Source organism: Herpailurus yagouaroundi, unplaced genomic scaffold, assembly GCF_014898765.1.
Source record: "Herpailurus yagouaroundi ecotype Mexico unplaced genomic scaffold, PumYag 211, whole genome shotgun sequence".
Lineage (NCBI taxonomy): Eukaryota > Metazoa > Chordata > Mammalia > Carnivora > Felidae > Herpailurus > Herpailurus yagouaroundi.
Window position 1 is genome coordinate 6632675 of NW_024412442.1, and position 23983 is coordinate 6656657.

Consider the following 23983-nt stretch of genomic DNA (forward strand, 5'->3'; position numbering starts at 1 on the left):
GAGTGGGGGAGGGCAGAGAGAAAGGGAAACACAGAATCCGAAGCAGGCTCCAGGCTCCGAGCTGTCAGCACAGAGCCCGAAGCGGGGCTCGAACCCACGAACTGTGAGTTCATGACCTGAGCTGAAGTCAATGCTTAACCAACTGAGCCACCCAGGCACCCCAGTATTTTGGTTTCTAAACGTAAACTTTTTTGTTGAAGTGTAGCATAAATAGATAAAGCGAAGTGCTCAAGTTATAACTATAGCTTGATGCATTTTCACAAAGACAGCACCCTGTTGAGACCAGCTCTCATGTGTCCTAATTACTTTTACTTCTTTTTAAGTACCTTTTTTTTTTAATGTTTATTTGTTTTTGATAGATAGATAGAGCATGAGCAGGGGAGGGGCCGAGAGATGGAGAGACACAGAATCCGAAGCAGGCTCCAGGCTCCGAGCTGTCAGCACAGAGCCCGATGCGGGGCTCGAACCCACGAATTGTGAGTTCATGACCTGAGCCGAAGTCGGATGCCCAATGACTGAGCCCCCCAGGCGCCCGGAAGGGCTTGGACACTCTGAAAGTCAAATGCCTTGTGGGAATGACTGGCTGAACGGGCCTCACTCCTGGGAGCTGTGTAAAATGTGCTCTTAGGCGGCAAACCCCTTGCACATTGGGGACACCGGGCAAGAATCGGGAGAGTCGAGCACAAACAGAGTGACAAGTTAGCTCTGTTACATAGAACGTTCCAGAACCAGAAGGATCCGCTTCCCTAACACACTGGATAAATAAAACCGCTGCCCCACAAGAGCCACACACCGGAAACAAGGGGGCTCTCGGACTCTACAGAACGTTTTCCTCTTCCTCCTGCGGGCCAGGGGAAGGGAGCCGGTTCATTCCCAACCGCTCCATCGCTCTCCCTGCCTCCTACGCACCCGCTGTGCCACACACGCTCAGGAGAGGCCTCCCGAGGAAGGACACGGAGAGCAGGACAGGGGCTGGACTGTCACGACAACAGCCGGCCTCCCTCAGCTGCCCACATGGAATCTTGAGAGAAGACTTCAGAGAATCTTTACTTGGATGTGTTCCGGACAAAAAAATGCTCTGCAGCTAACAGTGTTTAAACATAACTGGCCCATTCAATAATGTCAGAAACAGGGGTGCCCAGTGGGGGGGGGGGGGCCAGTCGGTGAAGCGTCCAACTTCGGCTCAGATCGCGATCCAGCAGTTGATGAGCTCGAGCCCCGCGCCGGGCTCTGCACTAAGGGGGGCCAGCCTCCTTGCGGTTGTCTCTCTGTCTCTCTCCGTTCCCTCCCCACGTGCTCTCCCTCTCGAAAATAAACAGACTTAAAAAAAAAAAAAAAAAAAAGGAACCATGTTAGAAACGAATAAAACACAGTTGCAGGATAACAGAAACTCTCTAGACTAGGAGGCCCTTAATTTATCCGTGAGGAAAACAAAGCTCTGGAGACTTAGAGACTCCCCCACAACATCCAGCATGTGGGGGCTCACTGGGGGCTTGGCACCCACAGATCCGCAGCTGCTGAGAAAGTTAAGTACACAAGGGACCACAGCAGTGGCAGGAAGTACCAGGAAAACATAGAATCAGAAAGCTTCAAGAAAAACAGGTGTGACAAGTCCCAGCCCAGAGGAATGTAAATAGCAACACACTTTGCAGAAATGAGCCCTATGGTTGGGACACGTCCCAGAACAAGAGCACAGTATCGAAAAGGCACGGTCCTAAAAAAAATTAATTGACTAGTTAAAAAGTAGTTAAATAAAAGTGAAAGATTGGAACTTGTACACAGTGTTGACTGATCTGCAGGGTTTCATTCTGGGGCAGTAAATCATTTACTTGCATGTGCGAGTTTTTACGAAAAACCAGCAAACAAACTCAGGGTAAACAAAATAACAAAGATCAGACAAAACCCAGAAATCCTACTGGCATTTTCTTCTCATGGGCTTTTGCGTCAAAAGCAGATGTGAAGTCTGGCAGCTGAAAAAAAACGCATTAAGTAAATTCGCAGCAGCTCACATTTCTAGAGCCTCTGCTGCTTACTCAGCCCATTACAACGAAGCGAACGAAAGTCTTCCGCCAAATCAAATGCAGCCCAGACCACGGTTTGTATTTCAAACCCAGTTTACTGTGGAAGTGCCAGGCCAACCCCAAAGTCGGCACCGGCCACTTAAACAACTTCCCTTATAAAGGGGTAAGGCCCTTCTTTCCCGGCACGCGGTGGGGAACTGCGTTCGCTTCCACGGGCAGATACAGAATTTATAAGAAATGCTATCTTTACATAAGAATTGATAAGAAAACATACCAGGAAAAAAACTCATCATTTCTTGGATAGAAGTTCAGCACAGGCTCTGTCTGCACTTGGTTGCCTTGATTTCAGATGATCTCCTTAACTGAACTCAACCACACTGGGGGTCATGAAACGCAGTCCGCTGGACACAGTCGCAAATGGGTTCCCAGCTCCCACGCATGCAACACGAAAACGTTCCACTAATGGAAAAGCCAGACACCGACGATGGGGGCAAGGTGGGTTTTGTGGGCCCGGGGAACCAGCTCGCCCGAGGGGTCTGTACTGAGTGCACAGCCTAGGACACGAAAGCCACCTGGCACCCAGCGGCAACCAAAAGGAGGTGCCTGTGCAAGCTCCTGAGAAGCCTCAGTGGAACAGCCCCACGTGACTGTAAGTGCTGTGAATTCTGGACGGTGGAAAGCCGTGTGCGGGTTCACGCACAGTCATTTCCCAAGGGTGCCGTCTTCCCAACAGCCCAGGCCACCCTGGAACGGCTGTCCTGTGTTCTGGGTGCGAGACGTCCTTAAACCCCTACTGCTGAGGGTCTGCGTGTCTGACCCTGCGTGGGAAAAGCCACGCAGCCGTCACGGCACACGGGTCAGTCAACGATTTATTTGGGGGGTTAATGGCACCAATGCTGGGTGGCTCCTCCGTGATGCAGGAGCCTGTGCCCTCCGGAGGGGTCCAAGGGTTTTCTCCTGCTGAGCGTCACTGCCCAATAACCCGCACCAGACGCCTGCCCCCCGGACCGCTCCCCCACCCACTCCAATCGCCGCGGCCCAGAGCTTTCGCTTCCCACTTACTTGTATTTTAAGAGCAGCCACTGAATTAACCAGAGTCCTACGAGGATCATGCCGTTAATCTCACAGATAGAAAAGGCCCACTGCACGCGGTTAAAATGGTCAAAAAACGTGTCCGGTAGCGGGGGCTGCACCTCCTTGGGAGGCACTCGCTCGTGGACGACCGAGATCATCACCGTGGTGAGGACGAAGCAGGACAGCGCGTACAGGAAGGCCAGGCAGGTCTTGCCCCACTCCATGGGGTACTGGGAGCGCTCGGGCTCGGGCATGGGGATCTTGATCATCTCCTTCCGGTAGCCGTTAGGCACCCCGTTGGGCGTGGCCTGGAGGCCGGGGCCGGCCGCGCCTGCGCCCAGGTGCCCGTTGGCGTGGCCGTTCTTGTGCGCCTCCATGTGCTGCTCCACCTTCAGGGTCTCGATCATGTCCAGGAGCCGCTGCCCGCTGTCGGCTGACACGCGGCACAGGGGCGGCCGCGTGAAGTCCTCCCGGGTCAGGCCGATCAGGTCCCGGCCCGTGAAGTGTTCCAGGGGCTCACAGTACTCGGGCATGGCGTGCTCCAGCAGCCAGTCTGCCACCTTCCTGGGGGACCAGTGCGCCACCTCCTTCATGGTCCCGGCGGGCGGGGGTCAGCGGTCCCGCGGCGGCGCGCCCATGCTGCCCGGCCTCATGCCGGGGACGTGCGAGGCCAGACGCGCGGAGCCGCTCCCGCAGCCCGCACGCAGCTCTCCGGGGCTCTGGGCGCCCGAGCGCGCTCACCTCATGGTGCACCGGGGGTCTTCCTTCTGCGGAGGCAAGAGACACAGTCAGGAGGGGGCCGCACGTCAGTCCCTGGGGGCGCGCCCTGAGAACCGGCCACCGGGGGAAGGCACAGCGCACGCCCCGAGAACCGGCTACCGGGGAAGGTGCCCCGCGCACTTGGAGAACCACCTGCCGGGGAAGTTGCAACTGGCTGCACCCGGAGAACCACCTGCCGGGGAGGGCGCAGCTGGCCGCAGGGCCTGGTCCAGGGTCTCCCTGGCCCATCGTTCCTGAAGGAGCATTAGATTAGACCCGGACAGATACCGAAGAATGTTCTCTAAGCCAGCATCCAACAGTGCTCCGGATATGCCTCGGTATAGGTTGGGGATTCCCTCTGTGCTTACTGCCTACTTTCTGAGATAATCTGAAATAACGCGGCGAAGTGGCCGAATCTACCAAACTACCTGGTGGAGAAATGTCTTCAAACGTACATAAGCCACTGCAACGTCACAGAGACACAAGAGAATCACAGAAATGCTGAGCTTCGAGAGCATCTGGTCCAACAACTGCAGAGTCCTACACGCAAAAAAACACCAAAGAATCCCTTTTTCCAAATGTGGGGTCATTTTCTACTCTACTCTCAGCTGGTTTTCTTTGTTCAGCATGTATCAGTGTTGTAACAATCACTTAAAATCCAAAACAACACGTTCGAAGTAAAGACTGCGTTCTGGAACAAACGATCGTGGTTAGCGAAATAACGGCGGTCGGCGGAAGACCAAGCATAATTTGAGTCAACAGCGCCTTCATCTGTGAAACGAACAGTCAAGTATCCCCTTGAAAAGTCATATGTAATTGGAGCACTAAAAGGGGTCTGGAGATCCCATATCCTTTTTTTCTCTTTCTCAAGTTTTCTATCCTATCCAATAGCTAATGTCTACTTTCCCTCACCATGGAAACACCCTGTCCAAGAGCTGCCTAACTTTTGTTTCTCAAAAGGTGAATGTGGTGCTAACTACAAAACAACAACAACAACAACAACAACAACAACAACAAAACCAAACAAAAAAACGTGCACAGATTAATAGGTTTAATGGCTAGAAATGGGTCATGACCGTGTTTCCCGAGTATGCTTCGTAGAATCATAACCTGACAAAATGCTCTGCGCTTTAGAAATCATCCAAATGAAGTCTAGGAAGTGCACGTCCTCTCCGAGGGCCAGCACTATGCATTGGTGGTTGGGACTGTGCAGGAGTTAGAGGCTCCAGGAAATTGTCCGGGACCAAAACCGGGTTACCACGATTCCTCGAACTGACTTCACTGAGGCTTGCTCGCTCCCCACCACTTTTCTTCCCCAGCGATCCCTGTCAATCCCCCCAGGAGCACATTGGTAACGGCACAAACAAGACCCAAATTCAGGTCTTCAATTCCAAAGTCCAAACTCGTCTCTACCGTACCCTGAATCAGAGTCTGGAATCAAGGTGGACAGCCATCCACTCCCAGGTTCTCCACCCCCGTAACAACCAATCAAACGGCAGCACAGCTCAGGATATTCCAGACCTTGCAAAAACACTGGGTGCTCTCTCTTCTGGGCATCCACGTTGCTGTTCCACCGGCCTGTGGCAAGTGTCTGTCTGCACTTCACCCACGAGACCACGAGTGAGGGCGGGAGGGCTGCCATCTTGAACATCCACATACTCACCGTGCAAGGGCTGGGAGGTGCTCACTCGACCTCTGCTCAGTACCTCAGGGCATGCCCCTTACATCTATCGGCATGTAGACGGGGTCGTGGAAAGTAAGACCTACGGACATTGCCACTGACGCTGCAAACCGCTTGAAAACCACTTGGATGGCCAAGGAGGACGCGGTGGGCGTTCTTCAGAGGGAAACACGAAACCAAAGTGGACCTCTGGCCATTTGAAAAGCACTAGAGAAGAGCGTCAGTCGTCGCCAGTCCTGCCCGGTGACGAGAAGACACAAGCCACAGGGGAGTCCTGCCGGAAGGTCCTACAGGAAAGGGGAACTCGCCAGATACTCCCCGGCAGACTTACGGTACGAGGCAAGGGGGCCTTCTGCGCGTGGGAGTGGCTACAAGAACTCTAGAGAAGAAATCCTGGTGGAAAGTTCAGGCCCAAAGGAATGAAAGGGCTTTTCGTGTGGCTTCCTCATTTCCCTTGCCGGAGGTGGGAAGCTGGCCAGAGGGGAACCCGCGGGGGACCGCAGAGACCAGACCGTGCCAACTCGTGATTTCACTTCTTTCTGATGAGGAAATTGTCTGATAATCTCCTCCTAAGGCTTAATAACCTTTAAAACAGGAAAACAGCCCAAGGTAGGAGACAATAGAGGCCGTCAGACACGCTCGCAGATGGAGGAGCACGGATGTCACAAAAGTGAGTCCCATCAGCAGTTTGACAGCCACAGGAACTCTCAAGACGCAGCAAGACACAGAGACGGCTCCCCTGGTAAGAGGACAACAACGCTGTCCCCTCCCCGAGGCCGTCCCGGCGCTCACCCCCAGCGCGCACACCCCGCCATCGACTCCGCTCCAACAAGTCCGAGGTCTTCTTCCCTTGGTCCTTCAGGTCCTTCCCAATCCCATCCCCATCCCTGAATCCCGACCGCGCCGATACCTGCGACCACGTGATGTAACCGGCTCGTGTGCCCACAAAGACGGCCACCTATGTGAGTCGGGGAGCCGGGAGTCGGGCCCCTGCTTGGCTACATCCCTTCCTGACAAAGTCCTGAACCCTCGCCGGGCCTCAGTTTCCTCTGGAAAATAGGATTAACGACAACCTTGCCCACCTTCCCTGGGGCTGCTCCTGCTCTGAGGACCTCATGGGGAAAAAGGAATGAAAGCTACTGGTTACGCCAAGAAACAGGTCTTGTTCTTCTGGTAATGTCCTGCTTGCTTTCTGACACCCGACTGGGCCCCCGGTGACATTTCATAAATAGGGACTGAAGCTGCCACCTCCAAATGGCATTTTTAAAGCCCAATCATTCTGACACACGAGTTCAAACAGCCTTCCAAATTTCCCCAGAAAAGAAACCTTTGTTTTTCAAGCAAGCTTTGAAGCTTGAAAATAAAGGCCTGGATGCTATTTTCTTGCAGACGATTTTAAGATTACGTAAAAGGGGAAAAGAAAATTCCATGGAAGCAACTGCCGGGCGTACTCGATACCTCAAAGGTCACTGCCCAAAGGTGAGGACTTACTCAGACACCCCAGGGTCCAGCCGCGGGAGACAAAGTGGCTGGCCTCACACGCTCACTTTTTTTTTTTTTTTTTTTAATGTTTATTTTTGAGAGAGAGACGGAGTGTGAGTGGGGGCGGGGCAGAGAGAGAGGGAGACGCAGAATCCGAAGCAGACTCCAGGCTCCGAGCTGTCCACACAGAGCCTAGTGCGGGGCTCGAACCCACAAGCCATGAGATCATGACCTGAGCCAACGCTGAGCCCATGCGTAACCGACTGAGCCACCCAGACACCCCACATGCGCACTTTAGGATAGGACAGCACAGGACAGGACAGGATAGGACAGGATAGGATAGGGTGCAGTGTTTCTGAGAAGTGTTTTCCCATCTAGACCCAGAAGACTGCATGTTGGGCTGAGCTCCGAAAACAACTACTACCCCCGTCCAGAAAAGTCGCCCCGAATCCATTACGCGGAGGATGTTCAGAAATAACGCAGAGCTCAACGCATTAGACTGGGTACTCAGAATTCCAAAGTAAAAAGAGAATAAAACCTGGACATAAACTCGGTATATCCCAAAATACTGGAAGATGAGAGAGGGAAGAGGTGCCGGGACGCTCGTTCATGGGCAATTTTCGGACGGAAGTAAACCAGAGTCCAGGGGGCGGTGATGTGTCTAAACTCTCCTGCAGAAGACCAGAGCTAGTCTGCAGCGAGACCGAACCCAACATGCGTCCCGGGCCCCCCGCTGCAGGTACTCGACGACCTCACGGATGTGAACACGTGTGAGGGGCAGGCTAAGAGTCTATAAACCAAAATCATGGAGTCCTACAGGACTGAGGGCAGGAACAACCCCTCCTACTCATCACGGATCCTATACCCAGCAGGTTTCTCTCAGACCCAGACTAAATGAAAAAGAAATCTGCTAACACAATCCGGCTCCCATTCTTACAGTAGATATTTTAGGCTTTAAAATTATAAAAGCCATCAGATAGTGTGCCACAACACACTATAAACTATTTGTACTTCATTATCAAGGCCACCTCTCTACAACCAGACAAATATGTTAAAGCAATTAGCCTGGTAATGAAAACAAAACATTAACCAAACAAAAGAACTAAGTCATTTATGAGTATGTGGTTTATCTCTGCTCAAAAAGAATCTACTATATTATCTTATTGTCTGGTATTGTCGAGAAATAAGACATCGTTGTGTTCACAAAAAGCTACAATATGAATTAAACAATGAACACAAGTTTTCAAGAAAGATTGCATAACGCAGTGCACAACAATTGCTCAGAAAATCTAAGTTTTTAAATTTTTTAATGTTTTTTCATTTTTTTGAGAGAGAGGAAGACAGAGAACGAGTGGGGGAGGGGCAGAGAGAGGGGGAGACACAGAATCCGAAGCAGGTTCCAGGTTCTGAGTTATCAGCACAGGGCCCGACGCAGGGCTTGAACCCACGAACCGTGACATCGTGACCTGAGCCAAAGTCAGACACTCAACCGACTGAGCCACCCAGGTACCCCTGAATTGAATTTTTACAGTTTTTTTAAGGCATGGAGGGCCCAAGATTGAACGAACATAGCTGCCCTGACAGCGAAGAAAGTACAGCAAAGTTCCAGATGTTTCTGAATGCTAACGATGGCAAATCACAGTAGCAAGCAGTGCATGCATGATTAATCTTATAAGCATATAGTGAGCTAAATTCTTTCTGCTTCCTGCATCAAATGTTTAAAAGCAAAAGCAAAAGTAACACGGGCTCTATATGAATTTTGCTCTACTAGCTCAAATAATCAACTTTGTGCGAGACCACAATTTGGTGAGTGTGTAATAGCTCAGACTTTTGACACAAACCTACCTGTGGGTGCCTTGTTAAAGAGCAACACTAATTAAGAATCAACATTACAGTCTTGAAACACATGAACTGCCTTTTTGTAAACACTACAAGTCCAGATAAAAGTCTTTACGTCCTTAGAACTTTCCATAAAAGGCAACAATAACCTAACGGACCTTTTATTTATTTATTTATTTATTTATTTATTTATTTATTTTTTCAATATATGAAATTTATTGTCAAATTGGTTTCCATACACCCAGTGCTCATCCCAAAAGGTGCCCTCCTCGATACCCATCACCCACCCTCCCCTCCCTCCCACCCCCCCAACGGACCTTTTAGAGCAGCACAGGCCAGGCCCTCTGCAATACTCAAGAGACAGGTGTCCAATTCTCTCACTCAGTGTGGAGAACTCCTGAATGCTTTTCTCCAATCTAATCAGCTATAGTTTTTTTTTTTTTGTTTTGTTTTGTTTTTTGTTTTTTGCTGTTTAACACATAAAGAGCTAATCTACAGAGGCAAAATTCTTACAACCGTACTTATCCGAAGGAAAAAAATGGTTAGGGTAACAACTGTATCGCTTCTGCTGAAGGACCTACATGTTTACTTCAGTCTAGAGCAGAAGAAATTTTACATCACTTTGGATGCCTTAACCTTCAAACCGTCCTTTACTATAGATTGCTGTTACACGCACGGTTCAAAACTCCAGTGTCAAACTCTGACTGGCAAACGAAATCTCCCCTCAGGCTCCTTGAACTAAGTGCACGCTGCCTGATTTTGCTTAGAGACGAGAAGAAAGGGCCTGTGGCCCAGTTAGGCTGCTAGGAGAGCCTCAGGTGGGGACACCCTTCCCTCGCCTCCACACCTTGTCTATTTCAGGAAGTCCGATACTTAGATTTCACCAGATTGGAAACGAGTTCTTTCTCAGCAGTTGCCCTAGAACAACCCACCGACAGCCTCCCTTTAAACGGCCCCTCCCAAAGGGACCCATTCTGGTGTCTCAGTCCCCAGTGCTCCAGAGGGAAGGAGATGATTCTTGGCTGACAAGAGCAGGACAGTGACATCATGACAAGAAACGGGCCAAATCAACTGGATACGCTGTTCCACGGTTGTGGCTGTTCTCTGATGGTATGAAATACACGCGTGTCATCCATTTTCAGGGGAGCCCCCCCCCCCCCGCCAGCAAGAGGAGCTCATGTGAGTAATTCCAGGGCCGAACAGAAACATTCAGCAGCCAGAAAATTCAAAGAATCACTTACTGTGGCAAAAATTAAAAACCACCTAAGAGTTCTACAGGGAGAATTAAATATAGCATCATACAACAGAATACTAATTAAGCCTCCGCTAAAGACCGGACGATGTTTCTATAGCTGTAGTGATACACACACGCAGATTTGTCAAACAGGTTACAAAAGACAATGAAGCCATTTTTGTGACCATACATGTATCACAACTATCCACAGAAAGGAAGTCGAGAGGCACGTGGCTGGCTCAGTTGGTTAAGTGACCGACTTTGGCTCAGGTCATGATCTCGCGGTTTGTGAGTTCGAGCCCCACGTTGGGCTCTGTGCTGACAGCTCAGAACCTGGAGCCTGCCTCTGATTCTTGTCTCCCTCTCTCTCTCTGCACCTTCCCTGCTCACACTTTGTCTCTCTCTCTCACTCTTTCTCTCTCTCTCAAAAATAAACATTAAAAAAAAAGAAGTCTAGAAGGTACATGTCAGCTTCTGTTACCTTTGGATGTTGAAATTGTAAACGAAGTTTCTGCTTAATTTTTTTTCACTCTCTTCTAATTTCTCTGATACATGTTACTTCTGTTTAGAGAAGGGTTGTTTTTCCTTCAAGCATATTGTTTTTAAACATGGAGGCTACACTGTAAAATTAAAAATACATGCTTCCTACATTAGCTTTCTTTCAAAATCAGAAGCAGGCTTGCAGATTTCTCCAAATAAGTGGATTCTTTGCCTCCTGTGTATAACTGGGTTCCCGAGTCCTCCTATTTCCAAAAGAGAACGGTCCCAGGATATGAGCCGAACCATCAACAAAGATAAAGCTCAGATCCGAACCTAAGTGCATAAAGAAGTTCTGGTCTCAGAGATTTCCCATCATTCCAGAGAGAAAACAATGACAAACCATCAGAATTACCACTGTTCTGTCATCCAGGCTTTCAATACCCGTCCATCCAGCTACCTACTGACTGTCTGAAACCCTGCCTTATTGTCATTTCAGGAAGGAAAACCATGCACGTCTCCAGTGACAGCTAATCACTGCAGTTTCCCCTGGGGTTTCATTGTCAGAACCCAATTACCAAACTCTGAAGATGATCAGTTCCACCCAACTGATAAGCTGCCCAAGTCTGAAACCAGCAGGACTATTATACTTACTTACTGACTTTATTTATTTATTTCTTTACTTATTTATTTATTTATTATTTTTGAGAGAGACAGAGAGAGACAGACAGACAGGGAGACAGAACAAACACATGAGTGGGGAAGGGGCAGAGGGGGGTTGGGGGGGGAAGAGGATCCAAAGCGGGGTCTGTGCTGATAGCACAGAGCCCGACGTGGGGCTCGGACTCACGAACTGTGAGATCATGACCTGAGCTGAAGTAGGACGCTTAACCGACGGGAACCACCCAGGCGACCCCAGCAGGAATATTTAATATTCATCTGGATAATCCGTGGTCCTACAGACCTAATCCGGGGTCCTACAGACCCCTGTAGCAGCACTCAAGGCATGCTGGGAAATAATCAGGGTCTCCAAGTTGCACGGCTCTCACGTCCAGCTGAGGTGCGCGGTGGTCGCATCTGGCCCAAGAAGCCGGGGAAAGGCTCCCCTCTCCTTACCTCTGTTTGCTTCCACTTTGGTTTCTGCCTGTGGTCTAACTCCACGGCAGCCACCGCCATGCTGCCGTCAGACGGGCCTCTGTGGTGTGCAGGGCGATCTCCTCACTGGACGCTGGAGGCCTCTGGGGGCTCCTACAGCTGCCTGGACGATGTTCACATTCCTGAGCCTCCACCATGGCCTTCCACGACACAGCCTGTGTCTCCACCTGACGGCCTTTCCCTACAGGCAGAGGACGGGGGCTACACCCATGCTCACGTGGGTAGGGAAGATACGAGCCAGCACAGCAGCCCAGAGGGATGCCAGCCTTGGACCCTAATGGCCAGGGGCTGGGGTTTCCAGACCCAAGCGTGGGCAGACGACACGGCCTGAGGCCAGATCCAGGCAGGCAAATGGAACTAAGACTGAACTAAGACCCTTGAACTAAACAAGAATCCCTCTAAGACGACAAAAAGTGGGCCTGTGAAATTAGTACCCGACGATGCAGACTTCGAACTCGCATGACCTGTGCGGTGTGGGTCCCAAGCCAAGAAATCGAAGCAAATACACACACGAGAAGTTTACACAGAACAACCCCTTCGAGCCCTTTCAGCAGGCAAGAGTTCACGGGATTCCCACGGAAGAAGTGCTCTGAGCTGAGGAAGAACGAGAATTGAAAATTATAAATCACACAAGGAAATAATCCACCATGAGGGAGAAATTTGGCAGGTGTGACAAACAGGAAGTTTGCCAAACCACGACCTTGAGAAAATAAAGTAAGTTTGAAGAGGCTGTGAAGTGCGTATACAAAAGAGGTAAATGAAAGTTGAAACCTCAATGAACCAGTAAGAGGAGAAAAAGAAAAGACAGGTGTGTTTAAAGAAGTTATAAGAAAATCCCAGGTTCTCCCCTGGGCCTGTGCCCGGCGGATGCCCCCGGAGGAAAGCGGGGAGAACAAGAGCTACACGGGCTCGTGAAAGGAAGAGAAATGGGCAAACGTCTAAGGTGTATTGGTTTAAAGGCAACGGACAGGTTTTTTCAAAGCCCCAAGCTCCAGTCCTCCAGCATCCACACAGTCTAGCAGGGGAGACAGAAAAAGAAGTCCAGTCGACCAAGAGAGGAATCGCGTTTCAGGATAGGTGTCTGAGTGATTATGTGGTCGTTTCCAGGGCCTCTTCAAGCTCTCCTGGTTTTTCAAAAAGAAGGAACAGGAGAGGCGAGGAGAAGAGCAGAGAGGGTAGGTGAAGAAGCAGGTGGCCGGAGACGTGCCGAGGGGGCGGGGGAAGCAGGCGGCCGGCTGGGAACGGACGGAGGAGCCAAGGAAGCAGAGCCCCGGCCCCCGGGGAAGGAAGGATGAGAAGCAAGAGAAGCAATGTGATTTCTGGAAGAGAAGCCAGGAGGGTGAGAAGCTCGTTGGCACAGGTGCCTTGCAGGATCGGGGCGGGGCGGGGGGGGGGGGGAGTGGAGGGGTGGGGAGGTGGGACTCAAGATAGAAGGACTGGTTAGAAGACCATTTCGGAAGCTGCCCCCGCCTCTCCCCGCAGCTGGGGGGCCTGCACGTGTCTTCCGCGGAAGGGGGGCACCCGCGCCGTTAAGAGCAGGGGCATCGCACGAAAACAGGGACTAAGGAAAGCACATGCACACAGATGCGACGTCACACCTGCCCCGGCCCCTCGCCTCCTTACAGCCCCCGACGCCGGCTGCCAGGCTGAGCACGTCCCGGCAGAGGAAGACCCAAGGCTTCCCGATCCCCAGACACTGGAAGAGAAAAGGACCCGGATCGTCTGGCACTGAGATCCGCAGAAACAAGAGGAGTGAAGGGCGCGGCTGGAACAGCATCTCTGGTGCTTCCCTTACAATTCGAATGGACAAATGAAAGGTAACAGACATCTGAAGAAATTCTCCAATACACAGAAAAGCCAGAGACTGAAACAAAACAGGGCACGGAACGCCCACTAAGTAGGGAATTCCAAATGTGGAGAAAAACGAGTATTCACGGCCTCAGACAGACGCCGCGAACAGAATGGGCCACGCACGGAAAGGCAGTCGGAGAATCTTAGTATATGTGCTGCCGAAGCGAGCACTGGTCGGAGAATCTTAAAAGGAAAGCCGTTTGTGAATGAATTCACGGTAAACATGAAAACAGCACAACATGTTCAGTTGGAAAAAAAAAAAAAATCTCTCCGTGGAGAAGACAGAGATGGAAAACTGAGAGCAAAGGTAAAAACACGAAAAACAGAATCCAGGGAGTTTCGTAGGTGGGAGAGAAGGGATTTCTCAGAACCGAGGGGGACAGGAGCGGCCGGGGGTGAAAGCGTCCCCCAAGTGGCCGTAAAAGCTGAGAATATACGTTCCTGTTCTCACGGTCCGGTTAACAGGTCACGTGAAAGGAAAGCGGGAGGCGACACCTTGAAGGACGCTCTGCCCGCCTGCCGGTCGCCGGCCAGAAGACCCAAGGCGGACTCGGGGTGTGGAGACAGCAGGATGCACCGCCCCGAGATGGGCTACCTTGACAGAGGTCTGCTGTCAGGTGAAGGCCGTCGAGGGGAGGCGGACACAAGAAAGGCGCCCTGCCCTTCCCCGCCTGCCCACAAGCCGCACGTGAATTTGTCAAGGTCGCCCCCGCCTCTCTGCCTGGAACGGCAGAAGGGGAGTCAGGAGAGCACCGTAGACTCGGCCCGGAGGATCCACAGGACAGACCTTGCACGCCTTTGCTGCTGCCCGAGAGAAGACCCACGTCCTTCAGCCCTGGTCTTGCCTTCACTAAGAAACCTTACTGTTCTTCGGTCGACATGCCGTATCGACCCAAGTTCTTCCCGTTCCTTCGAGGGCCTCATCACCTTGGTCAGCTCGCTGGGCTCTTTCTCTGGCTCATCTGTCTTCTGTCAAGTCTCATTTATCGGACCCCAGCCAGAGAGTGTGAGATGGCTACAAGAAAAGGTTATTGCTTCCCTCCCTGCGATATCTAGACCCGGAGTCATTGCGTGACTTTCAGCCACGCTGCTCTTAACAGGCAATGGTGTCTCTTTAATACGAACCCCCAGAATAACAGTACCGTAAAGTATGGATGCATTTTACAGACAGGGACCATGTCCCCCCAGATTTGCGGAGTTCACATTTCAAATACATTTTCCCCTTGTCTCATATACCATCAAAATGTCCTGGAAGGCTTAAGGTTTCAGTTTCTACACTGCTTCCCCTCCCCCCGCCTCCCTGAACGCTTCCGTGGCCCAGAAGCAGTTAGAGATTTTTAGTTAGATGTGTGCTCATGATTTTCCTCAAAAGCATGGTCATTTTTAACCATCTGTGGGCTTTGGAAGACCCACTGGGGCCCAAACCACCACACAGAACACTAAGATGCAGCTAATTTAAAGTATACTTTTGGTGTTCCAACTGGGGACTGCCTAGTGTTGGTAACAGACTGAAAAGCACGCAGAAATGACAGAAGACGGTTTCCTGATTACTATAAAATAAAAAAAATCTCATCTGCAGTGAAGGTTTTTTTGCCAGTCCCCCGAGGATTAGAAATACCACGTAATTCTAATGGAATGGAACACTTCCATTTCGGTGAGAAAAAGCCCACCCCATCTCTTCTCAACTTACACCTACAGAAATAAATGTAACTCACTGAGGTAAAAGGAAAGCTAATTTAGGGAACATGACCCGGGGGAACAACACCATGTTCCCAAGTTAGCAACAACTCACAGGCCCAGAGAGGAGAAATCAAGTTCAAGTCTATGTCCCAAAATAAATTTCTAATACTTGCGTGGACAGCTAGATGCGCGCAAACTCTTTTCAGACTAGAGAGCGTCCCGAGGGTGGATTCTAAGTGGATGGCACTTACATGGGCATCCTGTGGGCAGCCTTTGCCATGAAGGCTTGCTTCCAAAAGGCTAGTGGAGCTCTCCTCTACCTTTGTATCCACACTCAAAATAGACGCATTAAGCACTCCCCCCCCCCCCGCACCCTGACAGCTATTATAAGAACTGTTATAAAATGAGTATCCAACATCAGCTTCTTGCCAGCCACCGGCCATGATCTTGGTTCTAACTACCTGGTAACTTCTTAAACTTCTGGGGCCCACATTCATTGGGTTTCTTCATTTTTTTTTTTTAAGTTAAAAACTTTTTACCTTTGAGAGACAGAGCATGAGGAGGGGAAAGGCGGAGAGAGAGGGAGACGTAGAATCCGAAGCGGGCTCCAGGCTCTGAGCCGTCAGCACAGAGCCCGATGTGGGGCTCGAACTCACGAGCCGTGAGATCGTGACCTGAGCCAAAGTCAGACGTTTAACCGACTGAGCCACCCAGGCGCCCCCTCCCCCAATTTTTTTTTAATTTGCCTGTAGTTGATGCACAATGTTACATTAGTTTCAGGTGTACAACGTGGTGATTTAACGTCTCTCTATACATTATGCTACGCGCTGTGCCCCTTTATTAATTAACCAGTGGTCAACAGCACAAAGTTCAGCTGCACAGAAGGGACAATCCTCGTCCATCAAACTGGCGGGCACTGAGGCGGACTTGTCTGGAAAAAGCCTGAAGCTCCAGCTTTGCACCGAGGCCGAGTACCACAAGGGGGCAGCAGAGGGTCCACAAAAATCACACACTCCTCCCCTCGCCCTTCCCCAGCTGCAAAGGATTTTGGAGACCTCCTCCAATAGAGATCCGCGCCTAAGCAGTCCAAGCAGGTACCAGAGCCAGTAGGAACTAGAACCTCGGGCCACAACCGATGCTCCTTCCATCTGATTCTAATGTGCACGTAGTGACCCTACCATCAGCAACATGGCCGATTCCTGGCTTCTAGGTGACCACACTTCAAGTCAGAGCTCGCCTGCCATCTCACCTAAGACACTTAAGCATGTACCCTTGCTTTATATAAAAAACTTCCTAAGTTTTATTCTCTGGCTACCATAACTTAATGCAACAAAATTAGAACCCTGCAAATGGTGAACCAAATCAATGATGGACAGCTGAATTGTAGAAACTGTGTAAAATTATGTAAATTGTAAAATTAGGGGCGCCTGGGTGGCGCAGTCGGTTAAGCGTCCGACTTCAGCCAGGTCACGATCTCGCAGTCCGGGAGTTCGAGCCCCGCGTCAGGCTCTGGGCTGATGGCTCGGAGCCTGGAGCCTGTTTCCGATTCTGTGTCTCCCTCTCTCTCTGCCCCTCCCCTGTTCATGCTCTGTCTCTCTCTGTCCCAAAAATAAATAAATTTAAAAAAAAAACGTTGAAAAAAAAAATTTTTTTTAAATAAATTGTAAAATTAGCAAAAGCCATGATGAAAAAAAATAGGAGATCTGAACAAACACAGCTATGGCTACTGTTCGTGTGGTGAAATACATTCTTTTTTAAAAAATTTTTTAGTATTTATTTTTTTTGGGGGGCGGGGGGCACACAGAATCCGAAGCAGCCTCCAGGCTCTGAGCTGTCAGCACAGGGCTTGACACGGGGCTCAAACTCACAAACTGCAAGATCACGGCCTGAGCCAAAGTCGGACGCTTAACCGACTGAGCCACCCAGGCGCCCCTGAAATCCGTTCTTTCTAAACAAACGTTTTGAGCACGGCTAACACACAGTGTGGCATTGTTAGTGGCAGGTGTGGCCCACAGTGGTCTGACTTCCCTGTTCGTTATGACCTGCTCACCACAAGGGTGGCTGCTGTCCTCACCATTCGACGCCATCACAGCACCAGTGACTGTATTCCCTGTGCTGAGCCCTTCATCCCCAGGACGGGCTCATCCCGTCACTGAAGTGTCTCCCTCTCCCCTTCACCCATCTGTCTGTCCCCCACCTGCTTCCCTCCGTCAACCATCAGCTTGTTCTCTGCTGAAACACATTCTTTGCTCTCAAACGGCTTCAAACATCTATCACTCTGTAGTGTAGAGTGAAGTAAGTTCCAAGTGGATCACATGTAAAGTGTTCTCTCGGCTTCACGTGTATTCATGAAGTTTCTACCATAAACACAAATATCACGCCAAGGGTAGGAACCACAGCCTTAAACAAACAACCATAAAGATACCAGTCAAACTACTTCATAAATGAAAACACCGGGCAAGATGTTTTTCTAACCTGGCGCAGATCACAAATACAAGGAACTATCGAAAAATCAGTTAAAGGGAAAGACTTTAAACAAAGATTACAAGCAGGCCAATCACACACACACACACACACACACACACACACACACACACACACACACAAAACCAACCAACAAATGGGGAGGAAAAAAAATCCAATCTCACCAGTTAAACACAGTTACAGCCGTTGCCCTGCCAAAGATGAGGAAGAACCCTAATTAAAACCAAAACGACAAAACAACAACAACCACAACACCAGCAACAACAACAAACAACAAAACCAACAACCAGCACCTCCAGCTTCTGGCAGCGGACCGTGAACCCGCTTCCTTCTTCTTTCCGCGCAACCACCGTGGCACAATACCACATCTCGTTTGAACTGCTGCCCCGGCCTCAACCTGCCCACCCCACGCGGTCTCCCATCAGGCGCCCAGGAGAGCTTCTTCAAGGGCGGTTCCCCGCCTGGAAATCCTGCAACGCTTCCCGTGCTTAATTGTTACGTAGCTTTCCAGACCCTTCCTGCCTTCGCATGGCCAAGAGCCGCCACTGCACACTACGCATGCTTCAATTACCCCGGTCTGCTTGTAGTCGCCAACTGCCGCAGGGCCTTTGAACAAGCAGTCACTGCTGCCTGGGGCACTTTCACCCTATTTCTTCACTCTGATGGCGCCTCTTCAGACAAGCGTCCGTCCTGCGGCCATCCTCTTACCTACATTATCTCACTTACTGAGCGTCTTTGTGTCCTACCGGGATGCAAGTTCCTCAAAGGAAGGTCCCTGTCGTGTTTTTTCATTCCTGCATCCCCAGGAGCTAGCACAGTGCTCTGTACGTCGTAGGCACTCGGTATAAATACCTGTTCCACTGGTGAAAAAAGAAATAGCGGCTAAGGAAGACAGCTGACTATATTTTTTTAAGTGTTCATTTATTTGAGAGAGAGAGAGAGAGGCGGGGGGAGGGAGACACAGAATCTGAAGCAGGCTCCAGGCTCCAAGCTGTCAGCACAGAGCCTGATCTGGGACTCGAAACCACGAACCATGAGATCATGACCTGAGCTGAAGTCGGACGCTTAACTGACTGAGCCACCCAGGTGCCCCTGAGAGCATAGGTCTTAAATCCAGATTCTTCCCAGTGGGAGAATAAACAGATTATTCTCTTTGAAACTCATTTGCTCCCACCAGAAGAAGAGAATAAATCCATAAACTACATCATCAAAAAATTCATTAAAGAAGTGATCTCTTGAAAGAAATACATCTAGGATACTCAGACAGGAAAACATGTCTTTTGATCCTACACCTTCTTCCTGATAGACTTACTTTAGTAGGAGAAGAAAACACTGAGCTGTTCTGGCTTAAGCACTTCCTTGCTTAAACACATAAAAGGAACTGGCCGTCCAATTGCTATGCCTAAAAAAGGACGTTCAGAGAGGCTTCTCCATTTTCCCTCTTTGCCACAGGCAAAGAGAAAACGCAGAGTCAAGACTACAATCCCCAAACCAGAAAAGTATTCAAAGGAAAGTTCCCTCTTCATATTTACACAATGAATTAAAGTAAAAAAAATACCCGGGTTTTCCCTCCAAATTATAAACACCATCCCTCTGCACCTCAAATTAAGCCCTTATGTTTTTCTTTTTTTTTTTTTTTAATGTTTATTTATTTTTGAGACAGAGAGGGACACAGCATGAGTGGGAAAGGGGCAGAGAGAGAGAGAGAGAGAGAGAGAGGGAGACACAGAATGTGAAGCAGGCTGCAGGCTCCGAGCTGTCGGCACAGAGCCCGACGCGGGGCTCGAACTCACAAACTGTGAGATCATGACCTGAGCCGAAGTCGGACGCTTAACCGACTGAGCCACCCAGGCGCCCCTGCCCTTACGTTTTTCAAAGTTACCGAGATCGTCCTCAGGTAAGTTTGATCAGGTGCGTGTGAGTACCACGGTGCATAGTACAGCCTAAAGAGGAGGGCTTTACTCGTGTTTCCCAACAGCTCCGAAGTATGAGAGCTTCTGGATTCTTCACAGACAGACCACTTATCAGTCTGCAGCGGCGGCTGAACAGTCCCAGGGAATCGGGCACACCTGAGCAGGGCCCCCCATCATCATTACCCAGCAGGGCCTGGCCACTGAGCTGTGTTTTTTATTTATTTATTTATTTTTTATTTTATTTTATTTTTTTTTAACGTTATATTTATTTTTGAGACAGGGAGAGACAGAGCATGAACAGGGGAGAGTCAGACAGAGAGAGACACAGAATCTGAAACAGGCTCCAGGCTCCGAGCTGTCAGCACAGAGCCTGACGCGGGGCTCGAACTCACGGACCGAGAGATCATGACCTGAGCCGAAGTCGGCCGCTCAACCGACTGAGCCACCCAGGCGCCCCTGAGCTGTGTTTTTTAAGTGCCCAAGTCAGGCAGTGCTCACGCTTTCTTTTCTGTCTTCACACTTCTGTACGCGTTAACAACTGAGCCGCTTGCACGCATGTCAGTTTCACGTACAAGGAGAACATTGCGTTATCATAACCCGAGGAGGTGGCCTGGCTCATGAAAAGCATTTCAAAATCTTGTCAAATGATCTGAAGATGTAAACGGTGAGCTCAAACAATTTCACTTCCAAATGTCACGGGTTATTTCAAGTTTAAAAGAGAAACAAGGAGCGAGGGAAAATACGGATTTAATCTGCAGAAGAACAAAACACCAATCACGAAGATCAAAACTGGAGAAGGACTTAAGAACAGCAACCACAACACTACCTCTGGGGGAAAAGGATCTCTCAATAAGGAGGGTACGATTTAGCACCTTGAAAGGCCCACAGCAGCGTTCCAGATCGTCTCTGAGAACTGCATTCTTACCATAAAATAACCCAGGCGGTCCCATACGCGTGTCTATACTGTACCTTGAGCATGCTCCACGCCTAGGCTACCGTGGTCAAGCTACACTCGTGATAAAAGGCCCTTGTACGTAAAATAAGTCCTGCTTGCCCAGACCGACCTCGGGACGTGTTACATAGACACCTGCTCACTACAGGAACCTGTTGATCAGCACTCAGAGAGCAGATTACCAGAGCGCTTTGGCAGGGCGGCAGGCACGTCAACTCCCCTGAGGACACAGCTCAAATTCAGCTTCTATTTATAATCCTAACGAGCCTTTCTTCTGGATATAAACAGAGCCAGCACTGAAGCGCTAAGGACTAAAAAATTATACGTATCCCTAAAAGCCAAATTGGTTAATCAAAATAAAACCAAACATTTATGAAGTACATACTAGCAGTGAGCACTGTCCCGGGCACCCTGCGAGCCACAGGAACACACACACCACGCTCCGAAGTAAGTTACAATGTCCCCAAGCCTCCTATTTGCCTCCCTACCCCTCCTGTGCACCTTCTTCAGTTCTGTGAAGTGTGCTCCATGCTGCCGAGCACACGGGCACAGACCCTGAGCAGGCGCTCTGCCCCCCCTCCCCCGTGCCCACCGTCAGAGCCAATCCCCTCAGACGTGAGACCCCCAGTGTTCAGGGACACTCATGCCCTAGTCAGAAACTCTTACTCAGAAGCACCCCATACGTGTAGGAAAGTCTCAACCGTTCAGGGACCAGTGGGGCATCTCACACAGCACAGTCTCTTAGTAAATACTTGCTGGATGGATGGATGAATGAATGAATGGATGGATGGATGAATGAATGAATGAATGAAATGAATGACTAGGCAGAACTAATGGTTACTAGTTATCCAGCACATCACGCCTCCTAATTAATACTGCAGTTCCCACCTGATGGCTATTACCCATCATTAAGGAACAGCAGACCAGTATCCACAACAGATGCAGAGTAACGCACTGAACTTGGGGCTGACTTTATCATTTCCAAAATGACTAAGGTTTTGGTTTCTGGACGTCATGACCGTACTGAGCCTCCATTCTTCAAGTGCCGTGTATCCCTGACAGTGAGAACCGAAGATCTGGGAAGGGTCTCACAGAGAACGCGACAGGTGGGATAAATGGAACGAAGGGTACCAAAAGTGTGGGACAAGAGATAAACACAAATAATGTGTGTGAGATTCAACACAAGCAGAAATAATTAGACGGAAAGGAGTTAAGACTGTCCTAGCCTTTACGTAAGGCAATGTGACATGATTTACCAAAATCTACAACTTACTTCACGTCCCAGAAACTCCATTTCTAAGAATCTGCTTTATAGACATATTCACGAGTCAAGATGGACGTTCAAGAACATTCACTGCAGCCCTGTTTATACCGCAGAAGCATCTAGACACCCTTCGTCACGATCTGAGTCAGTCAATGCAGTGCCTCCTCACAACATAACATCAGGCAGTCATCTTGACGGAATGAGGCATTATCTGCAGATACCAACAAGGCTGTGATACAGAAACACACACGATTTTCATTTTAACATGCAGGTATTTTGCCGTATGCATGTATATACGTGTGCGTAAGCATTCCACGTCTGCAACTGTGTACAACACAGAGGCGATGGGATAACAGGGTGGAAACTGGGAGTGCGTGAGGAAATGTCACCAGCTTACACATGATCTATAAGCAGTAACCATGTACCACTCTGTGCTTTCAAAAAAAATAAAGATTACAAAGAGTGTGAGAGGAAAAGGAGAAAGAGAAGAGGGAAGAAAACACTGCTGAAGAATTCTCAAGTCTAGCATCAACGTTTGTCTTTTAGAATATAAACGCCAGAGGTGCATGCGTGGCTCAGTTGGTTAAGCGTCCGATTCCCGGTTTCAGCTTGGGTCCATGATCTCATGGTTTGTGGGGTCGAGCCCTGATTCGGGCTCTGAGCTGAAAGCGAGGAGCCTGCTTGGGATTTTCTGTCTCCCTCTTTCTCTGCCCCTCCCCTGCTCTCTCTCTTTCTCAAAAACTAAATCAACATTAAAAAAAAATAATAAAACATAAATGTCCATCTGGAAACAGCTGCCCAGGCCAGGCAGCCCTAGACCGCTCCTTCCCTGCAGCCCCGTCTTCCTGGGGCCCCCGGTCCCCTGTGTCTTCAGAAACCCACCCAACATCGCTGGCAGTGGCGGCTGTGGCCAGAAGGAAAGTGAACAAAACCAAGCAGCCCCGGTCCCGGCCCCCGGCAGGCCCCCCATCCCATCCCAGAGTCGAGCTGTACAAGGGTAGATGACAGACCTCCTGTTTTTAAATACTCTGGTCCCCCGAGGGTAAAAGTAGCAGATAAAATCAGATTGTTAGATTCTGTCAGGTATACGTACACCTACCTTTGTATTAGGCAACGTTTACACGGTAGGAAGCTTTGGAGTTCAGGGCTGAGATTACATTTAGTTGGTTTTGAGCTGTGGGTTTCAGATGGCACCAGCCTGTCTCTGGGGAAAAGAGGCCCCGTGAACAAGAAACTGACCGAGCGCATCGGTAAGCACCCTTAAGCGCATTTCCACACCGTTACACGCTATCTTCTTGGAGAGCGTTCCAGGATACGGAGAAATACCTGGATGGTCTACACTGCCAATTTTAAGCAAGTACAGTACACGTATGGCAGGATCACAGTTTTGTGATATCTGCATCATACAGACATACACACGCACAGAAAATCAGAGTTTAGGTCCACATACCAAACTGACGACAGTTACCCCCGGTGACTTAATGATTCTACGTATCTTCTCAGAGCTCAAAACATAGTATCACGAGTACCTATTATTCTTCTAATAAGTAAAAGGCTATAAAAAAGAATATCTGTTTTCTTTATTATTTTTTTAAGGTTTTATTTACTTTTGAGAGCGCTCAAGCAGGGGACGGGCAGGGAGAGGGGGACAGAGGATCTGAAGTGGGCTTTGTACGGACAGCTACGAGCCCGACACGGGGCTCGAACTCACAAACCTTGAGATCATGACCTGACATCACTGACTGAGCCACCCAGGTGCCCTTAAATAGCTGTTTTAAAGGTGGATGCCCAGGGCAGCTGGGTAGCTCGGTCGGTCAAGTGTCCGGCTTCGGCTCAGGTCATGGTCTCACAGTTTGTGAGTTCGAGCCCCGCGTCGGGCTCTGTGCTGACAGCTCAGAGCCTGGAGGCTGTTTCAGATTCTGTGTCTCCCTCTCTCTCTGCCCCTCCCCTGCTAGTGCGCGCGTGCGCGCTCTCTCTCTCTCTCTCTCAAAAATAAATAGACATTAAAAATTTTTTTAATGAAAGGTGGATGCCTTCCTCAACACACGCATTCCACCTATCACCCTACTCACACCAAAAATCCCAGCAACTTGGAGAGGAGACGCAGGGAACTGACA

General features: G+C 49.8%; 1 protein-coding gene across 2 annotated transcripts in view; it reads right to left on the reverse strand.

Moving 5' to 3' along the window:
• SGMS1 (sphingomyelin synthase 1) overlaps positions 1-23983 on the reverse strand; it is a 114937-nt gene that overhangs the window by 36393 nt on the left and 54561 nt on the right. The window contains exon 1 of one of the 2 annotated variants that reach the window (XM_040454230.1): positions 3084-3688. In XM_040454230.1, coding sequence (XP_040310164.1) covers positions 3084-3688 — 605 coding nt within the window. Of the gene's footprint in view, positions 1-3083; positions 3863-23983 lie in introns of those variants that run through there. The other variant, XM_040454229.1, reaches the window with a different exon arrangement.